The following is a 24332-nucleotide window of genomic DNA, read 5'->3' as shown; positions in this document are numbered from 1 at the left end:
GAAATTGTCCAGTGCTGTGCCAAATATTGTAGGAATTTATAGTAAATAACAACTGCTAGTTTCCCCCCATTTGTCATGTGCTGTCTTATAAGCTTTTCACATTTTCGTTCATTTACTCTTCACATCAGCCTTTAGAAGCAGGAATAATGATTATTCCCATTTTTACAGATGAGGAGAGGGAGGCACAGAGAATTTAGGTAATGCTCCCAAGGTCACACAGCTACTAAATATTACTTCAGTCACTTCTCTTCTCTTGGTCCCGGGTTTTGGCAGATAGGGTGGCCAAGTTCTGAGAAGCCCTTGAGTCTTCCCCTAATGGGAGTTTCCCAGAAAAGACCACAAGTCCAGCCCTGTGGATCGAACATCTCTGGACAGATACTGCCTAGTGCCTTTAACTTGCATCATCTCTCTGCACCCCAGAGAGCTTGCGCAGGGGAATTTGTCCGCACGCACCCTCAAAATGGCATGAGGTCTGATGGTTTCCGTCATTCAGATACCACCCACAACATTTTTGCCAGATCTCCTTAATGTTCAATATTATTCACTTAATTACATTCTTATCTATTTTTTTTTTTACATAATGCCTTACTGCCCTCTCTCCCTTAAAAAAAAAAACAAACAAACTTAAATACAGTGACTTAGAAAATTTTACATCAGGACCATGTATGGAAAATCAGAATCCTGAATGACTAATGGAAACAAACTAGCAATAAATAAATAAATATTCATTGTTGGTTAATTCTGGTTACATACAGCTGCCTGCTTGAAGCTGAGGGCCTGAGACCTGACCTTTCTTTGTTATAAAGGGAGAGGAATGATCAAGAGAGGAGTAAAAGACAAGCTAGAATCAAACTGAGACTTCGTTTTGGAGGGAACAAGAACGGAGAATTGAAAAGGGAGTAATCTTGGTGTTCTTTATCGTCCTTCTGCGAATGGTCCAAAGTCTTCCAGAGTTGGCCTCTCTCGCTGCCAGAAATATTGGACTCACAGCCTGTATGTGTATATACAAACATATGCCTTGTTTGGAGATTCATGAGATTGGCTGCCAGCTCTGGCTGCCTGGTTTCCTCGTCTGTAAAGTCGGGGTGGGGTGGGGGCTTCTAGGTGACCTTCTTTGTACCATGCAACTCGGTGGCTGATAAGTAAAGGAAGTCTGCTAGCATGTAGTTGGCTGCACAGTGACTCACCAAAGATGTCAATGTCCTATTCCCCTGAACCTGTGCATGTTACCTTACATGGAAAAGGGGACTTTGCAGGTGTGATCAAGTTAAGGATCTTGAAATGATTATGATAATCAGATTATTCTGATTATCTAGGTGGACCCCATGTAATCACAAGGTTCTGTACAAGAGGGAAGCAGGAGGGTCAGAGTTAGAAGGGAATGTGATGTGGGCCCATAAGCCAAGGAATGCAGGCAGCCTCTAGAAGCTGGGAAAGGCAAGGAATAGATCCCTTCTAGAGCCTCCAGAAGGAACCAGCCCCAAGCACACCTTGACTTTAGCCCAGTGAAAATTTTAGACATTTGGCCTGCAAAACTGTAAGAGAACCTTTATGTTGTTTTAAGCCACTGCATTTGAGGTAATTTGTTACAGCAGCAACAGGAAATTAATATATGGCAGAACCATACCCACAGATATGTCCCATCACGGGGGCTTGTTCCTGGGATGCAAAAGCCCTTATGTTCAAGAGGGAGCCTGATTTGGCAAAAAGGTCCCAAGATGTCAGAGCATCAAATACAGAAACTAGAAACGTGATTGTTACAATCTCCCATACTCTTCTCTTTTCTCACTGTGACCCAGCCTCGTAGGCCTTCTTTTGGTTCTTGAAACCAGTCAAGCTCATTCCTGCCTCAGGGCCTTTGCACTTGCTGTTCTCACTGCCTGAAATGATATTGCCATTGATCTTTCACAACTGGATCCTTCTGGTCATTGAGGTCTTAGCTCCAATGGCACCTCCTCTTCTGAGTCCTCCTTGATTACCCCTTATCCCACAAAACACTCTTTAAAACAGCCTCCTGTTTTATTTTCTTCATGGAATTTGTCCCAATCTGAAATGATCATTAATGTTTTCATTGTCTGTCTCCCCCACTAGGCTATGAGCAACAAGACGGACGAAAGGAAAGCCCATGTCTGTCTTGTTCCCTATAGCATCCCCAGTGCCTAGGCCAGCGTCTGATTTTGTACATTTCGTACTCAGTAAACAAGTGAATGAATAAAGTTAGACTTGAATCCAGCTAGCTCTGATTACAGAAGATACGCACTTTTTAAAACTTCAGACTGCTACCAATTTGTGGAATATTTGAGCTGGAATCAGTGTTTCCAGCCCTTTCATTTTTCAGCTGGGAAGACTGAGGCCCAGAGGGGGCATGGAAGGATTTTCCCAGCCTGCCCCAGCCAAGAGGTCCCCGAACCCTCATCCATGCCCTTTCTATGCTCTCGCCGTCAGATTTGACCCGTTGCTTACACAGACCCCTTGGCCTCGGAATGGTTCCTCTGAGGCCCCGCCAACTTTCCACTTTCCTGGAGCTTCTGCCAGGTGTGTAAACAGGCCAGCGTAATTCCCCGTGATACGGCAGGGAGCAAGATTCTGTTTGCTGACCCAACTCAACAGGACAGTGCCCTCTGGAGTGATGAGCAGCATTTTCTGACACCCCCAGACCTTGAAGACACAAAGTCAGAACCCTAGCTAGGCCAGACCTGGCTATATACAGCTGGCCTGGAACAAGTCACACACATGTACCCGAACCGCTCTCTCCAGCCGAGATGCACCAGGGAGGAGACATACAGGCCATACCACCTCCTGGCAAGTCATTTCCCTCCGCTAACTTCAGTTTCCTCATCCGCAAAGTGGGCATGATGAAACCCACCTGTTGGGAAGATATGACAGTACCTGTCACTTGTAGGTGCTCAATAAAAAAATTGCAACTATTGCTATTATCAGCAAAATAGGGCTACAAGGCTCTCGGTTCCACTTGTCCCTGAAATTCACAGGGGGACCGCAGTCAATGAGAATGAGCCTGTGGTGGAGGGGGCGAAGGAACTGATACATAGAACAGGACAGCCCAACAAAAATACCAGTAAAGGGTTGGGGAGGCCAGCACGCCCCTGCGGGCCAGCCCAGGGGTTCCCCTGCCCAATCCCTTCTGTTCTTCTCTCCTGCGGTCCTTAGCAGCAGCCTGGGCTGAAAAGGGGATTTGATTTCAATAATATTAAGCTGTCTCACAGGAATGTGCTGGTCCCTGGGAGGCTGCAGGAAGTGAATTTAAGTGTGCTGATGTCTTGAGCCACATGCCTTATTCATGTCCTCTCCTGTGTCCCCCAAGAGGCCTCTGAAGAGCCATAGCCAATGCCTCTCTAGCACTTTTTAAGTGCCAGGCATGGTTCAAAGCACTCGAGATTTGCTTGCTAGCTCATTTATGCTCACCATGGCTCTGTGGGGCAAGGGCTATTACTACCCGCATTCACAGATGAGGAAACTGAGGCACAGAGTGGTCTAGTCACTTGCCCAGGCTCCCAAGGCTTGGAAGTGGCAGTGCTGGGATTCAAGCCCTGGCATTCTAGCTCCAGGGTCTGTTCTCTTAGCCACGCTGTGTGACACAGGGGTGATGGACCCATTTTACAGGTGAGGAGGCTGAGGCTCAGAGAAGTAAAGCCACTTGGCCCAGCACCTTACAGCCATTGAACGAGTAGTAGGGCTGGCATTCAAGCCCAGGTCTGCCTTGTCGAAAGCCCATACTCCAAGATTTAATGGAAACAGGGGAGGAACGGAGCAATTATGAGAGATGGGATGGTGAACATCAAGGAAGGCTTCCCCGAGGAGAGACACATCCTTCTAACACCGGAGTCGGGAGCTCTCTGAAGACAGGAGCTAACATGGGTGGTCAAGCATGATGGCTAAGAGCTTAGGTGTGGCAGCTTGGGTTCAAATCCTGGCTTTTTAATATGCTATGTGACCTTCGGCCAGTGACTTAACCTCTCTATGCCTCAGTTTCTTCATCTGTAAGTGGGTATGATAATAATTAATGATGCTTGTAAAGAGCTGAACAGATGTTAGCTGCCTTCATGGATGAATCACTTATTGTGTTCTAGGAGCTGAAAAATGCTTGAAATCAGTGGTTCCCAAGCAGTTTGCTCCCAGGAGACATTTGGCAATGTCCAGAAACACTTTTGATCACAACTCAATGGAGTTGCTACTGGCATCTAGTGGGTAGAGGCCTGGGGATGCTGCCAAGCACCCAGCCATGCATACGACAGCCCCACAACAGAGAGTACTCAGGTCCCATGTGTCAGCGGCATCGAGGTGGAGGATCTCTGTCCTAAATGCATTTGTTCTTTGATTCCCCAACAAGGCTGTGAGGCAGGCAAGGCCAAGTCCTGTTTTCTGTCAAGGAAACTGAGGCCTGAGGAGGGGACGTGCTTGCCCATGGTCACACAGCCTGCAGAAGGCCTCACAGGGTGGAAAGGGTTTGGAAACAGTGGGCATTCCAGGCAGGACAAATCACCCCTGGCCTCCCAGCCCAGCTCAGACACCAGCTCTGGGTTCCACTGGACAGGGCTGACCGTCCCCTCTGCCCTCTGAGCAATCGGAGGGAGGGGACAGCGCCTTTCCCTTTGTTGGGAGAAATAACAAGAGAAGGCCTTGTTCACTGCCACCTACAGCCCCGATTGTCCCCTTGCTTTCACGTGGTGCTTGCTAGCACCTTCCTCCCATGACAAGCTGGCACTGGAGGCCTGGGGTTGAAGGGGAGAGGGAAGGAAAAGTCTTCCCGCTCCTTTTAACCATTTCCTGCCCCTGTCTCTTGCCCCTTTGGACTACTCTGGAAAGAGCTGGAACTCAGTCAGCAAAACTGCTCATGGTGCCTGAGCAGGGCACAATGCAGAGTCCAAAAAAATCGAAGTGTAGGCAGTTTCCTGAGAGGCGAGTCCGGAAATGTGGTCTGCTGCGCTGAAACCTGGGACTAGATCATGGGGTGTCTGAGCCTGGGGGAACCTGGCAGGGGCCTGATGCAGGACCCTGCCTGCGGCCCAGCTCCCATCTCTTGTTGGGGGTGCTAGGAGAGACCGAGGCCTGTTCTGAGAGGACCTTCTCACCCCCACTGACCCGGACATCAACCTGGGTGACCCGGCTCTGTTTCCTGCTCCCGATCTTTTTCTTCTGTGGGATCTGGACCTCCTCCAGACCTCGGCTTTCCTTCCATGGAAAAGGAGTCTGCCCAGAATCACTGGGTGGATGCGCCCCCCAGGATCACTTTCTGAGGGGGAAGGGACAGCATCATGAAAGTATGAACTTTAGCACCAGATTTCTTGGACTCAGTGTCTCTCTCCCGCTTCCTGACTATGTGACTTTGGGCAAGTTACTTAGTCTCTCTGTGCCTCAGTTTCTCCCTCTGTAATATGAGGACACTGATAGGACCTACCTCATAGGGGTGTTGTGAAGACTAGTTCCTATACCTAAAATACCTTAGCCTGTGCCTGGCATGTAAGTGGTACTAGGTAAACATTTGCTATTATTATTGTTATTATTAGTAGTAGTGTTGTTATTTGCATTACAAATGAGCACATAGATCTAGGGGTTCTGGAAGGGCTTTACCAGGGATGAGGCTTGTTCTCGGCCTTCTCCCTTTCCTCATCGTGCAGGCTTTTGGGTTCTCCGAACTTTCTTTTTCTCCCCTATAAAAATAGAATAAAGGTCATTTCTGGGGGTTGCTGAGAAGATTAAATGAGACAGTGCTTATTCAGAGAAAAGCCTCAGTTAAAGTTTCCTTGCTGTTTTTAGTCTTGTCCTAAAGCCTGGAGCCCCAGAGCTCTGAGAAGTGAGGGACTGTGGGCAGCGGAGGGTCATTGTCCAGAGCGGCTTGGAAACTTCACAGGTCAGGCCTCAGCAGCTGGGGTCGGCTTCCCTGTCCCTCACCACATCAGCTCCCAGGATGCCTGGGGCAGGGCCAGCTGGACCAGACTGGGGGCGAGATGATGGTAAATAAAAGAGAACTGAAACTTGGCAGCAGGACAGACCCCCAGTGCCCGAGAGAAGTTAGGCAGGGCAGCGGGCACACAGGAGGCGGCCACTGCTGATTCAGGATGGACCCCAGCTTGGCCGAGAACTTGCTTGTGAGCGAGAGCAAGGAACTCCCCCTGCCAGCCTCAGTTTCCTCGTCTGGTCTCATAGGCCTGCTTACGTCACGGGGCTGTGGTGAGGAGTCACGGAAACCAAGCACTTTGTCAATAGTTAGGTGCCCTGCACACAGTGAAGTGGTAGGAATCCTATCTGTCTTGTTCACTAATGCACCCCCAGCACCTGGCCTGCAGTAGGTGCTGAATGGATGTTTCCAGAATGAATAAGGAATCAAAACGTATTTCTTGAGTATTTGCTTTGTGCCAGGTTTACAATTGGTTAATACATTCAGTTAAAAAGCATTGAGCACCTATGACACACCATCTACTATTCCCGGGGTACACGGCAGTGAATCAGATAGTCACAAGTCCTCGTGCTTATGGAGCTGACATCCTGGGGGGCGATTAAAAACAAACCGATACATAAGTAAGATCTGTGGTATGTCGGATGATGATAAGTGCTATAGAGAATAAAAAAGCAGGGAAGAGGGGCAGGGAGTTGGGAACGAGGTAGAGTGCAATTTCCGAGTCAGGAAGATTTTGTTGTGAAGGGAACCTTTGAACAAATACCTGAAGGGGATGACATTTGACCCGAAGGAGGTGAAGGAGGGAGGCCTGCGCACATATAAAGAAAGCACATTCTGGGCAGAGCACTTTACTGTTTACAGGTGCAAAGGTCCTGAGGTGGGAGTGTGGCAGGTGTGCAAGAAACGTTAAAGACCTTCCTGGGTCCTCACTGCAACCCCTTCAGGAGAGGGACCCTGGCCCCCTGATCAGAGAAACTAAGTTGAAGAGCCTAGATGGGGTTTAAAATTAGATCCCACCCCAATGCCTTCAGGCTGGATTTCATTTCAACAAGAGAAAGTGTAGAAGGGGCTGGCAGGAGTGGGGGGAGGTGGAGAAGCCCTGAGAGGGGCTTATATGCACCCCCACCCCATGCTGGGAACTGAACTGAAGGGCAGGGAGACTAAGGCCCAGATAGGGAAAGGAGCCGCCCAAGGTCACACAGTGGGTGGGCCTCTTTTTTGGAACAACTTGTTCTGTCCTCCTGGGGCTGAGCCAGGCTGCTGGGGGTTCCTGGGTCCAGTGGGGCTCCCACCCACCCCCACTCACCTATCTGGCTCAGGAATGATTAGTGAGGCCCGGTCGGCCATGGCATATAAGCCACCCCAGGAACACTTTTAATGAATGTCTCGGAGAACTTGGAGTTGTACAACATCTGCTAATGAGTCCAGGGGACTAACACATTCCAGTCCAGAGGAAGGCTGGGAGGACAGGAGTGGCTGGCCTCGGAGGTCTCCTGGAGCAAGTCGCCCTCTCTCTTTCTCCTCATTTTCTCCTTGAGTCTTTAGCCCAAATGGACACGGGTGGCCCCTAACTCCTTTCTCAGAGTGTTTTCAGGCATAGGAGAAGGGAGGAGGGAGCTCGGGTTGGAAATCAGGCACCAGGCTTCTGGGTTTTGCCTCAACTATTTCCCTTTGGATCACCCTGGGCTAGTTTCTGTCTTAACCCTCTGTGCCTCAGTCTCCCCCTCCAGAAAGCGGGCACGCTCATATCAGCTCGGCTTGTCTTTAAGACCGAACAGACCCAGAGGGGATGCAAAAAGACCTGTAAAGTGATTTTCTGTTGAGCGTTTGTCCTTTCATTTCCTTGAATAGAACCTACCAGAGTGTGTGAGAAGCAAAAGTCACAATACATAAAGAGCTTAGCCCAGCAACTGCATGTAGTAAGTACTCAGTAAACGCTGGCTGTTATCATCACTGTGTCCTTGTTGCGGAGCCTGGCACTGAGCCAGGGCCCATATGACTGGGACTAAGGCCCTGGGCTCAGACCACCATGGTGGGAATCCCTTGCCAGGAGTGCACATGAAGAAGTTTGCCGAACCTCTCCGTGCCTCAGGTTCTCATTTCTAAACAGCGTTGTGTGATGTGCAGGTGAGCCAGTGCATGTCAAAGGCATGGCTTGGTGCCTGGCCAGTGTAAGCCCTCAATAAATACAAACTTTATTATTTTCACATGCCGTTCACATTGAGGCAGTGTGACCTTGGGCAAGTCATTCGAGCTCTCTGAGCCACAGTAAACTGAGCCACATGTAAATGGGGATAGCAGCTTAGCTGCCTTGTGGGGCCGTGGGTGGAGTTTAACAAGGGAACCCATAGAAACTGTGCCTGGCACATATAAGTGCTCACTGTGCGTACCCGTCTTGAATAGCCACGGTATTGCCCTGAGGCCATGAGGGAGAATTGCTTGAGAGACTGGGGTAGAGATGCTTCCAGAATCACAGGGCTTTCTAAGAACCGCCACAATCATCTTCCCTTCGATCACCCTCCCAGCTCCTCAGGATTGCATAATGCTTCCTAATTTAGGGATGATGACACGGAGGCTCAGTTAGGCCACCTGTCAGTCAAAGCTCACAGCTCGAGAGTGGTATTCTGGGATCTGAACCCAGGTCTGTGGGACTCCTAGTGGCCTTGTCACCCTGAGCCTCAGCTGGCCTCATTTAACTCCCTTTCTCCAAGTGGAAGCTTCATGCCCAGATGCCTCATGGCCTCTGCAGAGAAGGTTGCTCTCGAGTTGTCTCTTTTCTTGCCAGGCGAGTCCTTTGCCTGGGTCTGCTGGGTGTGTGCTCTAGATTCCTTTCTCTTTGGGGTCTATACCTATGTGCCACCTAGAGTCATTACCTTCATTCCCACATCAAGTGCCTTATGGATCGCTGGGATGAAACTTCTAATGTAAAGAGGGCAAGACATATACCCAAAAGCACAGAGCCCGTCAGTAGTAGGTAACATTTTAAATATATATAGCTTAGATAGCTTACTCTGCCATGCATTGCTCCCAGGACTTTATCTCCATTAACTTATTTAATTCTTCAACAACCCTATGAGGTTGAAATTTTTATCGTCATTATCATCACCCCCATTTTACGGATGAGGAAACTGAAGCATCAAATCAAGTCACTTCCCTTAGGAAGCGACAGAGGCAGGATTCGAACCCAGGTTCTCTGGTGCTGGCTGCCAAGCTCATAACTCAGGCTCCTTGCTTCTTGGCATCAGGTCCAGATTTCAGCCCCTGTCTCCTAGCTCCCTGTCCACTACTCTTTTCCACTGATCCCAACAGCTCCTGCTTCTTGGGGACTAGCCATCTCCCAGACACTGTGTCTTTGTGGTAACTCTGCACCACCGTGGTGGCTTTGCGATGCTGCCATTCCTGTGTTATCTATGAGCAAATGGAGGCTCAGAGCAGGAAAGCCATCTGCCCAAGGTCACTTACACTAGGAATGGGTGCCTCAGCCATGATGCTTCAAACCCCGAGTGGCTCCGGAGACTTTGACCACTGCTCGGTGCCAGTCCTGGGGTGGAGGTGGTGGGCAGATACTGAGAAGTTTAAGGCATGGCCTCTGCCTTTCCAGAGTTCAAAGTTTAGGGCTGCCCCCAGCCCTGGCCATGGACACTACTGGGGAACAGGCCTCTCATGAGCAGCAGGAGGGCACCATTGTGGGCAGCTGGCCCTAGTCTTGCTCTCCGAAAGGCCCAGTGTGGAGCTGCTGGTGCCTGCGAGAGCTTGGGCACAGCCCAGTGCTCTGACAGAAATGCCTGCTACAGCCCACCAGGGAGCTGTGGAGTCGGGGAAGGAGTGGACGGAGGGGGCGATGGTGGTGGATAAAGTTTCCAGATAGCTCCTGTCTCTGGCTCAGACAACAGACCAGTTCTTTTTCTCTGCCAAGTAAGTGATGGGGGCAAGTTTGGGGCAATGGGAAAGAAGTTGCCTTGTGTCTGCCTAGAAGCCATTCCCTAGGTCAAAAATTAACTGCCTGACATGGCATTTTCTTCCCCTCAACCCCACCTCTGTGTGTTTTGCCTACAGACTTTAATCCCTGTGGTAATGGATTGGCTAAATCTGAGAAGCTGGGATTTCTTTGGTGGGGGTATTATAAGGCTTGCACTAAGAAATGTCTGGGTTGGGTTGGCAGGAATAAGGCTGCTCAGGGACCATGGACCCCTCTCTGCTTTCTCGCTCCTAACCAGGGACAGTAAGCCAGATGAGGCACCCAAGGAGCAACGCTTAAGCTGGGCTCAGTGTTGGGGTCGTGTACCTGCCTCACCCCAGTCCCAGCCCTGCCCCCAACCCCGGCTGCCTGATAACGCTTAGGGTACAGTGGTCTTCTAAGGAGGTAAGGTAAAACCAGTCCTCATCTGTGACTGGGTGACCTCAGGCAAGCTACTTTTCTTCTCTGGCAACCATCGTACTAAAGTTAGATCGGACCAGGGTTTCTCAACCTCGGCACCATCACATCGACACTAAGGAATGAATAACTCTGTTTTGGGGGCCGTCCTGGGCACTGTAGGATGTTTAGTAGCATCCCTGGTCTCTACCCACAAGATGCCATTAGCAACCCCCATCTCATTATTACAACCAGCAAAGTCCCCAGACACACGCCCCCTGGGGGCAAAATCACCCCCTGGATTAAATGATCTCAGGTTCATTCTAGCTCTTAGATTTTAAGAATTTATTTTAAGATTTAAGAAGAGTAATTTTGAAGCCCAACGTTAAGAAATTAAACTTGAATCATTAACAATAAAGTAACAATAATATATGATTATTAATGATTAATACAATGTAACAATAGCTCAAATTTATTGAGCATTTTCATGTGTCCATCGCTGGATCGGTGAGTCTCTTATGTGAAATAAATTGCTTTCCGGGGAAGGTAAGATTATTGTTTGCCCACGGCATGTAAGGAAACTAAGAGTGAGTATATTAAGTAGCTGATCCAGGATCATACGGCTAAAGTGTGGAAGGATTGTGTTTCGAATTCAGGCTTATCTGATTCCAAAGCCCATGCTATTTCTACTGTGCATGTTGATTGTAGAAAGATTATATAATACAGATGAACAAAAGGCAATATAGTACTTCCTGAAGACAAAATTACTAGGTGGAAGGCACTTCTGGTTTAAGTTGGTGGAATCCAGACTTTTCTATTCCATCTGCCTTTCTGAAGGAGCCTGAAGACAGCAACAAAAAGTAACAAAGGGAGAAGAAGATGTCTTCTTTGATGAAGAAAGGCTGACCACAATCCCACCCCCTGTGTGTGAAGAAGAGGTGACAGCGGTGGTGGGATTTGGACCACTCGCAGAAGGAAACCGAGAGTGGCACCGGCCTCTGCAGCTCGTAGGCAGGACACAGACTTCTCCAGAGCATTTTTCAACTCCGTGAGCCCTTCCTAATCCTGGCAAAGCCTGGAGCATGCACAGGGGGAAGGGAGAGTCCCTGAGCTGCACGTGACAGTACAAAGTTCAGATGATTGGTTGAGGAGGCTTGAAGACCCTTGGTGAGAAGCAGGATGTTGGAAGGTGGGTGGAAGATAAAGAACGGATAATAATCAGCTATATGGTTGTAATTGTTCTAGTTTTCTCTCTCGGTTAGTCAAAGAGACATAAATGCTCAAAGAGACACAGAAAAACTGTAACGTTCTTGGTGTTTACAGTTAATCTTCACACTAAGCTTACTGCCTAGAGTAGAGACTTCAGGGCCAAGCTGGTGAGAAAGCATTCTGAGAGAATCAACAGTGTTAATACTCAGACACTTGCTGCCTCAGCTTCTGCCCAGCCCCTCTCTCCACTCTTTCCTTGATCACGAAACTGGTGTGGAGAGAATGACCCCAGTCCTGTGATGAATAGCCAGCATAGGACCCACAAAAAGCGTGAGAAATAAGAAGAAAGGGGACATCAAAGATAAATATTAAGATAAATATCGAAGTCAGAGAAACTACTGAACAGATATACCTCCATGGAATATCAAAAAAAAAAATTAAGGAAAGGATTTCAGTGGGATCTCCTGTGATGTAGACACCCCCAGATTATGATTCCCAATTTGCAGATGAAGAAACTCAGGCTAAGAGGGTTCAGTGACTTGCCATTAGAATTCGCTAGCAAAACCACTATCCCAGGCTCCCTGGCTCTCGGGCCTGGATTCTCTAGAGCTGCTCGGTCCAACAGAACTTTCTGCAATGATGGAAATGTCCTATATTCACGGTTCAGAATGGTAGACACCAGTTCCATGTGGCTACTGAGCACTTAAACCATGGCTCGTATGATCGAGAAACTGGAATTCTGAATTTCATTTAGAATCGGAATGAATTTAAACTTAAATAGCCCCACGTGGCTGAAGCTGTTGCATTCAGACAGCCCAGCTCTAGAGATTTCCTGGGACTGTTTTCCCTTCTAAAAAAGAAAGCTGACCACTTTCCATTTCAGGCATCTCCCAACTCCAACCACATCAAGGTCTTCTGAATCTGGGCTCTGGGGTCGGCCTCGATAACTGAGACCAGGCTTCTTGCTCTTGGCATCTGTCTTCTGGTGTGTAGTCTCCTTTAGGCTCATCCACACCTGGTATTTTCAGCTGAGTCATGCCAGCTTTTGATGACCAGCGGGGATAGGCTGAGGGGTTGAGAGATGTTTCACCTGGAGCCATGACACCGCATACCCTGGGCCGCCTCTGCTTCCCTTCTTGAAGCAGAGCCTCTGGACTGAACAAAATGACCAGGAGGCAAACTGCTGACTCTGAGATGACGCAGAAAGTGAGCCTGCAAAATGAGCCACCTCCCTCAACCTCTGAACCCCAGAAGTTAAAATTCAAAGGGCCTTGGAATCTCATGACTCGACGCTTCTACTCCAACCTACCCCTGAGGGTTCAAGAGAAACCTCCATTTTGCAGACATGCAGAACTGAACCTCCATGTGGCCCAGTGGCTGGTCTGACTTCACTAAACAGGGCCCAAGAGGCAGAGGTGGGACAGATGTGCTGCGGCCTAGAGTAAAATCATGGATCCACCTGCCCCCCACGCCCTGGTCCGTTTTTTAAATGGTAATCAGGATGGGGAATGATGAGATCTGCTCTCATGCTCTGTGTGCTCCCAAAGAGACCACTCTTCCTCTCCACGCCTGTAAAAAGGGGATTTTAAAATGGAGCAGGGGTTTTTAATACATCGTCCTGTGATCTCTAGTAGGGAGGTCATAATGTCAACAAATAAGAACTACTTCAGCAAGAACAAGGCTGGACAGTGAAGATCAAGCCACAATAGTGTGATCAGAGAAAGACTCGCTGAAGAGGTGAACTTTGATACGAGGGCTGAACAACAAGAAGGAGCCAGCTGAGCAGAGGTCAGGGTCTCAGGGGCCAGGCAGAGAGGACAGCAGGTACAAAGACCTGGAGGTGGGAATGGGCTCGGCCTGCTTAATCTCTGAGAGCCCACCACTCAGTGTTCATAGGCCCCAGGTCTCTAGTCCCGGCCTCCACACCTCCTGGAAGATTTTTGCTCTCCCAGAATTCAGTTCTATCCTCAAGGCCCAGGGGATGAGGGGCATCAGCACTTATTAATCCCCCACCAGATGTCTGGCATCCAGTTGGCAATTATGAATCTGTTTGCCCACGGGAAGCTCAGCTGGGGCAAAGAAGCTATTCGGGGTCATCTTGGCCCTGCTCAGTCCCTAACAAGCAAGGTAATGAAACACACTCTTGACCCACGTACTGCCAAAGCCCCTAGTGGGCCAATGATTGACTTCTTAACTCCTCTCATTTCCCTTGGGTCACCTCCCCAGCTGACACATGCTGTGTCTGGAGTCATTCCTCTACACTAGACTGATGTTGACATCCTGGCAAGAGCACCTAGAGAAGGAAGGGAGAAGGGAAGGAGCAAGAGAGGGAGTGAGGGAGGGAGGGAGAGGGAGGGAGAGAGAGAGAGAGAGAGAGCTGGAGAATGGAGAGAGAGCTTGATAAGGAATGCATGAATATAGCCTGAATCTAGAAAGAGACTTTAAAAGGCGAACTTTGCAGCCAGGATTTCCCCACATAGCTCCCTACCCTCATTGTGTAACGTGTAGAATTAATACATTGCACAGAAGGACTCACAGGATGTCATCCCTGAAGCAGGTGTATTTGAATGTTCATAACAGCTTTATTCATAGCAGCCCCAAGCTGGAAGCGATCCCAATGTCCATCAACAGGAGGATGAACAAATAGACGGTGGTATATTCACAGACTAGAATACTACTCAGCAACAAAAAAGAATGAACTAGCAACCACCTGGATGAATCTCACAGGCAGTATACTGAGCAAAAAATACAAAAGCACGTCCTGATGATTCCATTTAAGCAAAGTCCAAGAACAAGCAAAAACCAACCCATAGCAACAGAAATCACAGCAGTGGAGGGGGCTTGAAGAATGATCTGAAAGGGGTGAAATGGAATTTTCTAGGGTGATGGAAAGGTATACCTTGATTGGGATGTTATATGGGTCTGTACATTTGTCATATCGCAAACTGTACATTTACAATGGGTACATTTGGTTATGTGTAAATCATAGCTCATTCGTAAAGCTAATTTTCAGAAAAGTCATGTGTATTCTTCTCTCCAGCTATTAGTCTAAATGTATTCAGTGGGGGACGTTCTTCTGCTATAACTTGGATGAATACTCCTACAGACCTGTGACTTTTCCCATTACTCTCAGGAAGTAATTAAAATCCTCCAGTGACTTTAATACACAAATGGTCTCAATTCAGAAATTGGAACAGCCAGTTAGTTCCAGGTGATAATTGAAGTCTCGATCCCCTCTCCTGGTGCTCCTGCGGCTGCGGGTGGGGTAAGAGAGTCAGATCTTTCTCTCCTACCCTCTCCCTTTGGGTTTCTCTTCTTCCTCTTTTTCTAGAGGAAACATCAACATTCTAATGAGGTTTCTGGCATCCACTGTGAGAGAATCGGGTGGGGTGGGGAGGTGGCAAGAAGAGACCAGGGAGTAGGGGAGAGCTTGACTGCTACTCTGCTCAGGTGTCTTCATCCTTGGGGGGCCCGGCCCATTCTCTGACCCAGTCTCACTCGTAGCAGGTGGGGAATTAGACGGTCACCCCTCTGGAACACTTCCCTAGGGGGACATTTTTCTCTGATAGTCTGCTCCCCTCCAGTAGGTTTCCCATTGGTCTGCCACAAGTGAGCTTTTTTTGGGATCTATACAGAAGCAGATCTCTTATGCAGCATTTAAAGAGGCCCTGGGTGGAACATCTCTCCTTACGACCCACATCTGGTCCTCAAGAAACTCTTGGGCTTTTCCTTCTCATATCTTTGGACTATTGGCCCAGCTAGGGTCACCAGATAAAATACACAGTGATCAGTTCGCTTTGAATTTCACGTGAACAATGAAAATACAATCCCTGCCCTGCTAGAGCTTACATTCTAGTGGAGGAGGAAACCAATAAGCTATAAAATCTGCCTTTAGGGGGTATGATGGTTCATTTTATGTGTCGACTTGACTGGCTAAGGGATGCCCAGAGAGCTGGTGGAACAATATTTCTGGGTATGTCTGTGACAGGGTTTCCATAAGAGGTTGTTTGAATCAGTAGACAGAGTAGAGAAGATCCACCCTCTCCAATTGGCTAAGAGCTTGAATGGAACAAAAAGGCAGAGGAAGGGCAAATTCCTCTCTGCATGATCTGAGGCATCCGTCTTCTCCTGCCTTTGGACATCTGCTGGTACTCCAGGTTCTCGGTCCTTCAGACTCGGCTCAGGGCTCACACCATCAGCTCCGGATTCTCAGGCCTTCAGATTGAGACGGAATTACACCACCAGCTTTCTTGGTTCTCTAGCTTGCAGATGGCAGATCATGGGACTTCTTGGCCTCTGTAACTGTGTGAGCCAATCCCATGATCAATCTCCTCTTCTGCATATCTATGTATATATCCTATTGGTCCTGTTTCTCTAGAGAACACTGACTAATATAAGTGATGACTTGTTAAATAAAGAAAAATAAATAGGAGTAAGGGCATGGAGATGGGGGCATCACACCAAGAAGTAGCCAAGATTCGGGCTGCTTCTGCTTAAAACCTGGCCCATCTCTTAGAAGCTGCGCAACTCCAGGAAAGCCACCTCACCTTTCTGAGTTGTGGAAACTAACCGTCTCTAGCTAATAATCAGTTTCCTTTGCAGACTCACAGGGTCCCAGCCCTAAGAAGACTGAATTGGCCAAATTTGTTTTTCTGTTGTCTGAATGTTGGATATATTGGCTCCCCAGGTGGTCTCTCCCCTGAAGATCTGCTGGCAGAACATGGGGATTCCCAGAACTTCTGTAAACAGCATGCTCTTTCTTGTGCTGCCACCCTCTGCCATCTTTGTTTGATGTACCGGGAGTACCTGAGACAGGCCTGCTCCTCCGTGCACCTCTGTGGCAATGCCCTTTGGCTCCTCTGAGGCTAAGAGGGCTTTTCTCATAAGGACTTGGTGTAAGGTGTCAGCTTCCTAGGGAGTCCCAGTTTGGAGCTCTGTAAACATCTCTGACGCCTATCTGCTGTCTAACCTTTCCCCTCTCTGGCCTCAGTTTCCACATCTGTAAAGCCAGGGAAGCACTACGCGATGGTCTGACTGTCTGCCACTGACTTCCTGAGTCAGGGAGGTCTTAGGTGCTGCCCATGTAGCTGGAGGGGAGGGAGAGACAGAGGGGCCCAGTGGTTAGATCCCCACCCCACTTTTCCCAGGAAAACTCTCTTTTAACTAAATTTTTATATTCATGGTTGTCTTATTTTATACACTGTGATTCAATATACAGTTTTGCTTGCACCAAGTGCTGAAAGTTATAAATACTTATAGATCTGTGATTATCTAAGGTATCTCACCCCTGAAATGTAGGGGTCAAAAACTCGGGCACTTACCTCTGCCTGGTTTAGGAACTGAAAAGATAATAAGAAATCGAAACTCAGGGAATTTTTGGTTATTAGATTTGATTCTGTATTATTGTTTTTGCTTTCGATCTTTAAAGTGTATGTCCAGTAACTTGATGCTGCAACAGTGGTTTTAAGTTGTGCTCATTTCTTTTACAATTATTCTTCCTCACCCCCAACAATCATTTATTTATTTATTTTTTTGCTATTCTGAAGGACAATTGATTGTATTAACTCTGGGTGTCTATTTTATTTTTTTTCCTCCACAAGAGTTTATCATAAGTTTTCTATCATAATAGATAAACTAGTTTTTTCCTCCAATTATTTTTATTATGGTAAAATACATAGAACATAAAATTTACCATCTTAGTTATTTTTAAGTGTACAGTTCAGTGGTATTAAAGACATTCACAGTGCTGTGCAGCCATTACCACCATCTGTCTCCAGAACTCTTTCATCCTGTAAAACTAAAACTCTGCACCCACTAAACAACAGCTCCCCATTGCTCCCTCCCCAGTTCTGGCAGTCACCCTTCCACGTTCTGTATCTAAGCGTTTGACTGCTCTAGGTACCTCATGGAATTGTATCGTATTCATCTTTTTATGATTCGCTTATTTCACTTAGCATAATATCTTCAAGGTTCTTCCATGTTGTAGCATGTGTCAGAACTTCCTTCCTTTATAAGGCTGAATAATATTCAATTGTGTGTTATACCACATTTTGCTCATTCATTCATCTATTGATGGATACTTGGATTGCTTCCACATTGTAGCTATTTTGAATAATGCTATGAGCATGGGTGTACAAATACTCTTTCAGATCCCTGCTTTCAATTATTTGGGGTAATACCCAGAAGTGAAAGTGTCGGGTCACATGGTAATTCTACTTACGTTTTTGAGGAATCACCACACTGTTTTCCTTAGCTGCTGTACCATTTTATATTCCCACCACCAGTGCATGATAAAGTACTTGTTATTATTACTATTTATGGAGTGCGCACTGTGTGTTGGCATCCTGCCACACGCCGGGTATAGATGTGGCAGTCACTTCTGGTGCTCCTTCCACATCCCCATTGGTACTCACCATTCTGCACATGCCAATAACTTCTTACTGTGGCCAAGACGCTCAGCCTGAGTGTGTTTGCTGGCTGCATGGGGCAGGCTGAAAATGCTGGGGGAACAATGCTCCCAGGAGCAGCCCTCAACCCGTGATGGCCAGGAGTTGGCAGGTCAATAGCTCAACTTCCTTGCCTCTCAGTGGGACAACTCTGAGGCATGCACGATCTACACTGTCTCCCAGGGTCCCCATGAGGATCGAGCCCCAGCTGCCCACAGTGTAACTTCCTGAACACACTCTGTATTAGCTTCCTTCTCTGCTTCACTTTTTTACTACCCTTCCAGAACTTTATGGGATCCCCTATTTAGTAAACTATTTTCACTCTAATGCTTATCTCAGGGTCTACTACTAAGACAGTGGGGTATTTCATCCTCAAACAGTCCTATGAAATGGACAGACATAGCTTTTCCATTTTCTAGTTGTGCAAAATGAGGCTCAGATCGGTGATGCCACTGGCTTGAGATCAAAGCCTTGGGCATTTACCTCTTCACTGTCTCCCTGAGGAGGGTGCCTTGATGGGCCTTGCTCCGGGACCTCTTCTCTCTCTGCCACCCCGAACTCTGTTGACCCTCCTGAGCCTACATTTCCCCTCTGCAGGAAGGCCGCTGCCTGTTTGTCATCCTGCTCATGGCGGTGTACTGGTGCACAGAGACTCTGCCCCTCTCGGTGACGGCCCTGCTGCCCATCATCCTCTTCCCCTTCTTGGGTATCCTGCCATCCAGCATAGTCTGCCCCCAGTACTTCCTGGACACCAACTTCCTCTTCCTCAGTGGTCTGATCATGGCCAGCGCCATCGAGGAGTGGAACCTGCACCGGAGGATTGCCCTCAAGGTCCTGATGCTCGTTGGGGTCCAGCCGGCCTGGTAAGGCCAGGTAACGGGTCCAGCCCAAAGGTGGGGAGGCAGAGGGACCACATCTCCTGGAGCCCAAATTCACTCTCCCTGGTTCTCCCAAGCCAGCGAACTCACCTTGTCCTACCTTCCACGGACTTATTCATTCCTCAGATATTTAACGAGCCCCTCTGTGCGCCAGACACAGTGCTAGGCTCTTGGAAGGGAGTAGTCTCAGAAGCACATAAGAATCACTTAGGAAACCCATTGAAAAGCTCGTCCCCAGGTCCCGCCCCCAGGGATTTGTGTTCAGTAGTTTTAAAATGGGCCGTATTAGCAGTATGACTCAGACTTCTCAGGGCTGAATTTCACCTTTTCTAATATGGGAAATGACTTAACCTCTCTCTGTAAAATAACTATATAATAGCCTAGGCCTGCACAGTAAATTCTGGCCATTATCAGCCAAGGTGACAGGGCGGGTGGGGAGTGGGTAGAAGGATGGCTTTGGAGAGACAGGAGGCAGGGTCCATTCCTGCAGGGCCTCAGGCTGCTGGTTAGAATTTGAACTTTTATTCTAAGAAGATTAAATAGCCTTTTAAATAGAGTTAATGTTGCTTGCTTATCTATCTATCTATCTATCTATCTATCTATCTATCTATCTATCTATCTATCTATTTATGTATGCAATTTGGTATATCTTAAGGATTCCTTCCCAGAATAATGTTTTTAAATGCATAAAGCACAATACATGGGATTTAAAACAATAATCACTACAATTACAAAAAAAATGTAATTATCCAAATAATTTTTTAAAAACACACAAATTTGTGGTATGGTACCATATATACTCCTTTCTAGTAAATAATAAGATCTAGGGACTGGCTTAATAGCAACTGTAGTTCTGAGGCAGTTTTGAGTGTCAATGATATTCCAAGATTTCTGCAATAGAATAATTCTATAATAGAATAATGTGATATGAAATATCTGTGATCTTAATTGGTGACCAAGTCCCAGGCCCTTCTAATACTGCTGTACTCTGTAGTCTATGTTTATTGCTGAAGGAAATAGTTCATTTCTATTAGATGTTAGTAAAATGAAAATGTATTTTCCTCCCTCCTTTCCATCCTGAATTATATCCATAGCCCCCTAGTTATGAATCTCTGCTTTAAAGAATTCTAAGCTTGGGAGTAACATGACCAGATTTGCATTTTTTTCAAATTCCTCTTGGCTGCCATGTGGAGAGCAGATGAGGGGTGCAGCCCAGTTAGGAGACTGTTCTGGGTGTCCTGACAAGAGATGGTGACAATTTAGACTAGGGTGGTGGCAGTGGAGATGGACAGAATGGATAGATTTGAGAGCTCTTTTCTTGATGGGTGTTGAGGTAGAGGTGAGGGAGAAGAAGGTTCTGGATAACTCATAGGTTTCTAGCATCTGCTCTGGGCCAAGCACTCTACTAGGCTCTGGAGCTGTGTTTCTTCCTGGAGGATCTGTCAGTCCTGGGAGAGATTCCATCTATAGAACTGATCCCAACACAAAGCAGAATTTGATACACAAGGGACACACATGCCATAAGAGCCCACATGAGAGGTAAGGGGTGACATTTTCATGGAGGAGCTTACATTTGACTTTGAAGAATGGGTGGGTCTGCTAGCAAACATATTTTAAAGTTCTTACAATGAAATCAAGAGGACACTATTTCAGAAATAGATTCGAAAACACAGAATAAGTAATCTAGAAGAAATCTCAATCAGTGGGGAAGGGAAAGATTTATTCAATAAATGGTGAGGATTGAAATAATTAGTTTATTCTTTGAGAAAAGGTCTACTTAGAGCTGACTTCATACCATACATCTAAATAAATTACAGGTAGATTAAGAGTTAAGTGTAAAGGGAAAAAAAATCATGAAATTTAGATTCCTGTTGGTGGGAGGGACCAAGCGATGGAAGGCAGGCAGGAGAGCAGGGTGTGTTTGGGTGCTGGTGGGTAGTTTGGGGAAGCCTGAACAGGGGTACCTGGTAGGAGTAGGAGGGGGAGTGGGAGTGGGAGAGAAGGCTGGGATAGGCCGTTTGGGGTAAAATGGTAGAGAGTCTTCGTGCCGAAACAAGGAAACTTTATTCTGCAATGGGAGCCATCAAGGATTTGCAGGCAAAGGAGAAAAAAATTGGGGAATTGGGGCATCTTTGAAACTATTTTGCCTTGTGTACCTGTGGTGAGTTCACTTACATACATTGAGCCAATTTCCTTAGATCTAAAGGCTGGTGACTGGATTTGGTCCTTGCTTGGTCACTGACTTGTTCTCTCCAGACCTTAACTTTCTATCTGTAAAATGAGTGCGCTGGAGTCCTAGGATTGGCAGGTTCAGACCAGAGGACCTCCTGGACTCCAGTTCTGGATCTGCCTCTAATGTCCTCTGTTCCCAGGCTCATCCTGGGGATGATGGTAACCACCTCCTTCCTGTCCATGTGGCTGAGCAACACTGCCTCCACCGCCATGATGCTGCCCATCGCCAGCGCCATCCTGAAGAGTCTCTTTGGCCAGAAGGAGCCTCAGAAGGACCTCAGCTGGGAGAGTGAGGAGAATACAGGTGAGGTTGTGGAAAGGGACTGAGGACCAACCCCACCAAGGCGGAAGGGTGGCAGTGGGGCCGTTCACAGGGTGTCGGGGAAGGCCAAGGAATGCACTTATTGAGCACCTACTGTGTACAGAGTATTTTAATAATAATAATGATTGAGCATTAACCAAGTCAAACCATGGTAGTTAAAAAACATATTTGCATTTATTGGGCATTTCCTATGTACTAAACAATGAGTTAAACACTTTACATACATTATCTCCTTAACCTCACAAAACAAACCTTATGAAGTAGATACTATAATTCACTCTTGTTTTAAAGCACTTGAAGAGATGCTCAAAGTCACTAGTACCCAGAAAAATGCAAATGGAAACAACAGTGAGATTTACTTCGGCGAGACCAGCAGAAATAAGAAAGCTGGATAATGCAAAATATCGGCAAGAATGGGGGCCGCTGTAACTCTGTGCACTGCTAGAGAGAGGGGGGACTGGGTCAGCTTTTCTTAAGAGCATTCTGCAAATATTTAATCCGATTAAATATGCATATACCCTGTAACCTAGCAGTTTTGCTCCTGAATGCAAATACTAAAGGGATTCTCACATAGGTCCATGAGGGGCCACGTGTGACACCGTTCACTGCAACATTCTCTGTGGTGTGGCAAATTGGAAGCCACATGAATGCCATCGCTAGTAAAAGGGAAGGTAAGGTGTGGTGGGTGCACACCATTGAGCACTATCCTGCTTTCAGGAGCAAAGAATGAGAGGAATGTATATTTATTAAAATGGATCTCATAAAACATAGTTGTGATTGGGGAAAAAGCCAGAATGAGATGAAGAATACAATACCGTTATACTATTACGTAAATTAAAAATACATACGAATGACAAAATATTTTGCAAGAACATAAGCAAATGAAAAGCTACACATTAAACACATCAGAGTGGTTGCTCTGGAAAGGAGGGGACTGAGAAATGGAGAAAAAAGGGACTAAATAAATGAATAAATAAATAAATCAAGAGATATGTGCAACAAATATGAGACTGTGTGATGAAATGAGGGATCTGATTCATTCAAACCTCTGAAATTGTGTGCTAAATAAACCAAAAGTAGCTACCATGTTTTTTATATGACTAACCAAGTGACTTCCCTAAGTCATACAGCAGGCGAATGGCTGAGCCCAACTTTGCACCCAGGCAGTCTGTGTCCAGAGCCCACTCTCTTATCCATGACACCAACTGCATCAGTGAGAATTCTTTTGGCTGCAGGTAAAAGAATGCCAGTCTGCAAGTGGCTTAAAGAATAAGGGTTCATTTCCTTCAAATATCAAGAAGTCAGAGAAAGGCAGTTCCAAGATTGGTTCAGAGGCACAAAGATGTCAGGAATGTTCATTGGCACCTCTGTTTGTCCCTTGATCTTTCCCTCATGGGTGCAAAATGGCTGCCACATCCTGTCTGCTTTAAAACATCTTTCTTTTTATTTACATAAATATATTTTAAAAGGAAGCTTTAAATTGGGACGTATGGGCAGAGATCGCTAGTTTACCCCCAGTATTGATTCTTCTTTTGTTTTTTTTAGTAATAGAACCCCTGCATGGGCACATGGCTGGACAGAGAAAAGGCTGAATTTTCCAGCTTCCTTTGAAATTAAATATGGTCATGTGACTAAGTTTAGCCAATGGGAATGTGACTATGAAAGTAGGGGTGAGAGATGCTACCTGGACCCAAAGATGGAAGCTGAATGTTGAAAGATGAATAGCGGGTCTCCCCCATCAGCTTTGAATCTTTTACCCCCCTCCCCCAACACAACAAACATTAGCCATGAAACCACGGGTTTTGTGTGCTGGTTATATTTTTTCAAATATAAATTAAAATAAATATGTATCTGTTAAAAATCAAAATATCGATCCATATACCGTCGACATAAATCTGATTTACTATGCTATGGGTATTTCCCCATCATGCAATAAGAAGTCTTCCTTTATTTCTCCAGCAGCCCTGAAGTCTAGAAATGGTTATAAGTACTTTACAGATGAGGTTCAGAGACGTGAGATGTCCAGAATCAATCACATTGTTGGTAAAGTAGCAGAGTCAGGATGGAGACAAGGTTAAAGACTTCCATGCGTATTACTATAATGATTACATTAAGGCTTTTAAATAGGTTTAATCATTAAATTTTATTTTTTGAATAAAAAAAAAAGACTTCCACGTAGAAGGGAAGAGATACTCAAAAGCAGGGGTCAGCAAACATTTAATATAACTGACCAAATAGTTATTTTAGGCTTTGCTAGCCACTCTGTCATGACCAATCAATTCTGCCTTTGTGGAGAGAAAGCATCCATAGACGATATGTAAATGAGTGGGTGTGGCTGTGTTCCAAGGAAATTTTATTTATGGGTGCTGAAATTAAAATTGTATACAATTTTTACATCATGAAATATTATTCTTCTACTGACTTTTTCCAGCCATTTAAAAATGTTAGAATCATTCTTAGCTGGCAGACATTGGGCAGGATTCAGCCCAAAAGCTACAGTTTGCAGATCTCTGCTCTGTAGTACTGGCTTCAATGGTTTTCAATCTGTTTCCCCTTAGTCTTAGGGCCCAAGAGAACTGCCTTGTTGACACTTTGAGATGGCAGCAAGCTCCTTCTCCCATTTCAACTCCAACGGCCCCCACTTTATCTGTTTTATACACTGAGCTTCCAAATAACAATCAAAGATGTTTATTGAGCATTTACTCTCTGCAAGGACTCTTCTCTTCTTAGGGTCTTACTTCTGAGTGAGGTGGAGCTAGCATTGACCTCATTCAGAGGAATAGAAATTGAGGAAGAAATAAATAAAAGAGGAAAAAGTAGCCCCAAGGTTACCGAGTTTCAAAACAGCTGCCCTGGTATTTTGAATCTGAGCTGGCTGACTTCAGAGCTCTTAAGCTTTATTATTCTGCCTGCAACACAAGATTTTTTCCAAAGAGTCTAATGGCAAAGGAAGGAAGGAAGGAAGGAAGGAAGG

The 24332-nt window shown here is 46.4% G+C and overlaps 1 protein-coding gene across 2 annotated transcripts in view; it reads left to right on the top strand.

Moving 5' to 3' along the window:
- Positions 1-24332, top strand: part of SLC13A3 (solute carrier family 13 member 3) — a 63884-nt gene that overhangs the window by 4776 nt on the left and 34776 nt on the right. For both annotated transcript variants that reach the window (XM_039864491.1, XM_039864490.1), the window contains exons 2-3: positions 18524-18789; positions 21177-21340. In XM_039864491.1, coding sequence (XP_039720425.1) covers positions 18524-18789; positions 21177-21340 — 430 coding nt within the window. The remainder of the gene's footprint in view (positions 1-18523; positions 18790-21176; positions 21341-24332) is intronic.

The sequence above is a fragment of the Pteropus medius genome, unplaced genomic scaffold (genome assembly GCF_902729225.1).
Source record: "Pteropus medius unplaced genomic scaffold, Ma_sr-lr_union100, whole genome shotgun sequence".
In the NCBI taxonomy this organism is placed as follows: domain Eukaryota; kingdom Metazoa; phylum Chordata; class Mammalia; order Chiroptera; family Pteropodidae; genus Pteropus; species Pteropus medius.
Note: the sequence above shows the minus strand (reverse complement) of the source record. Positions and strands in the feature narration are given on the sequence as shown.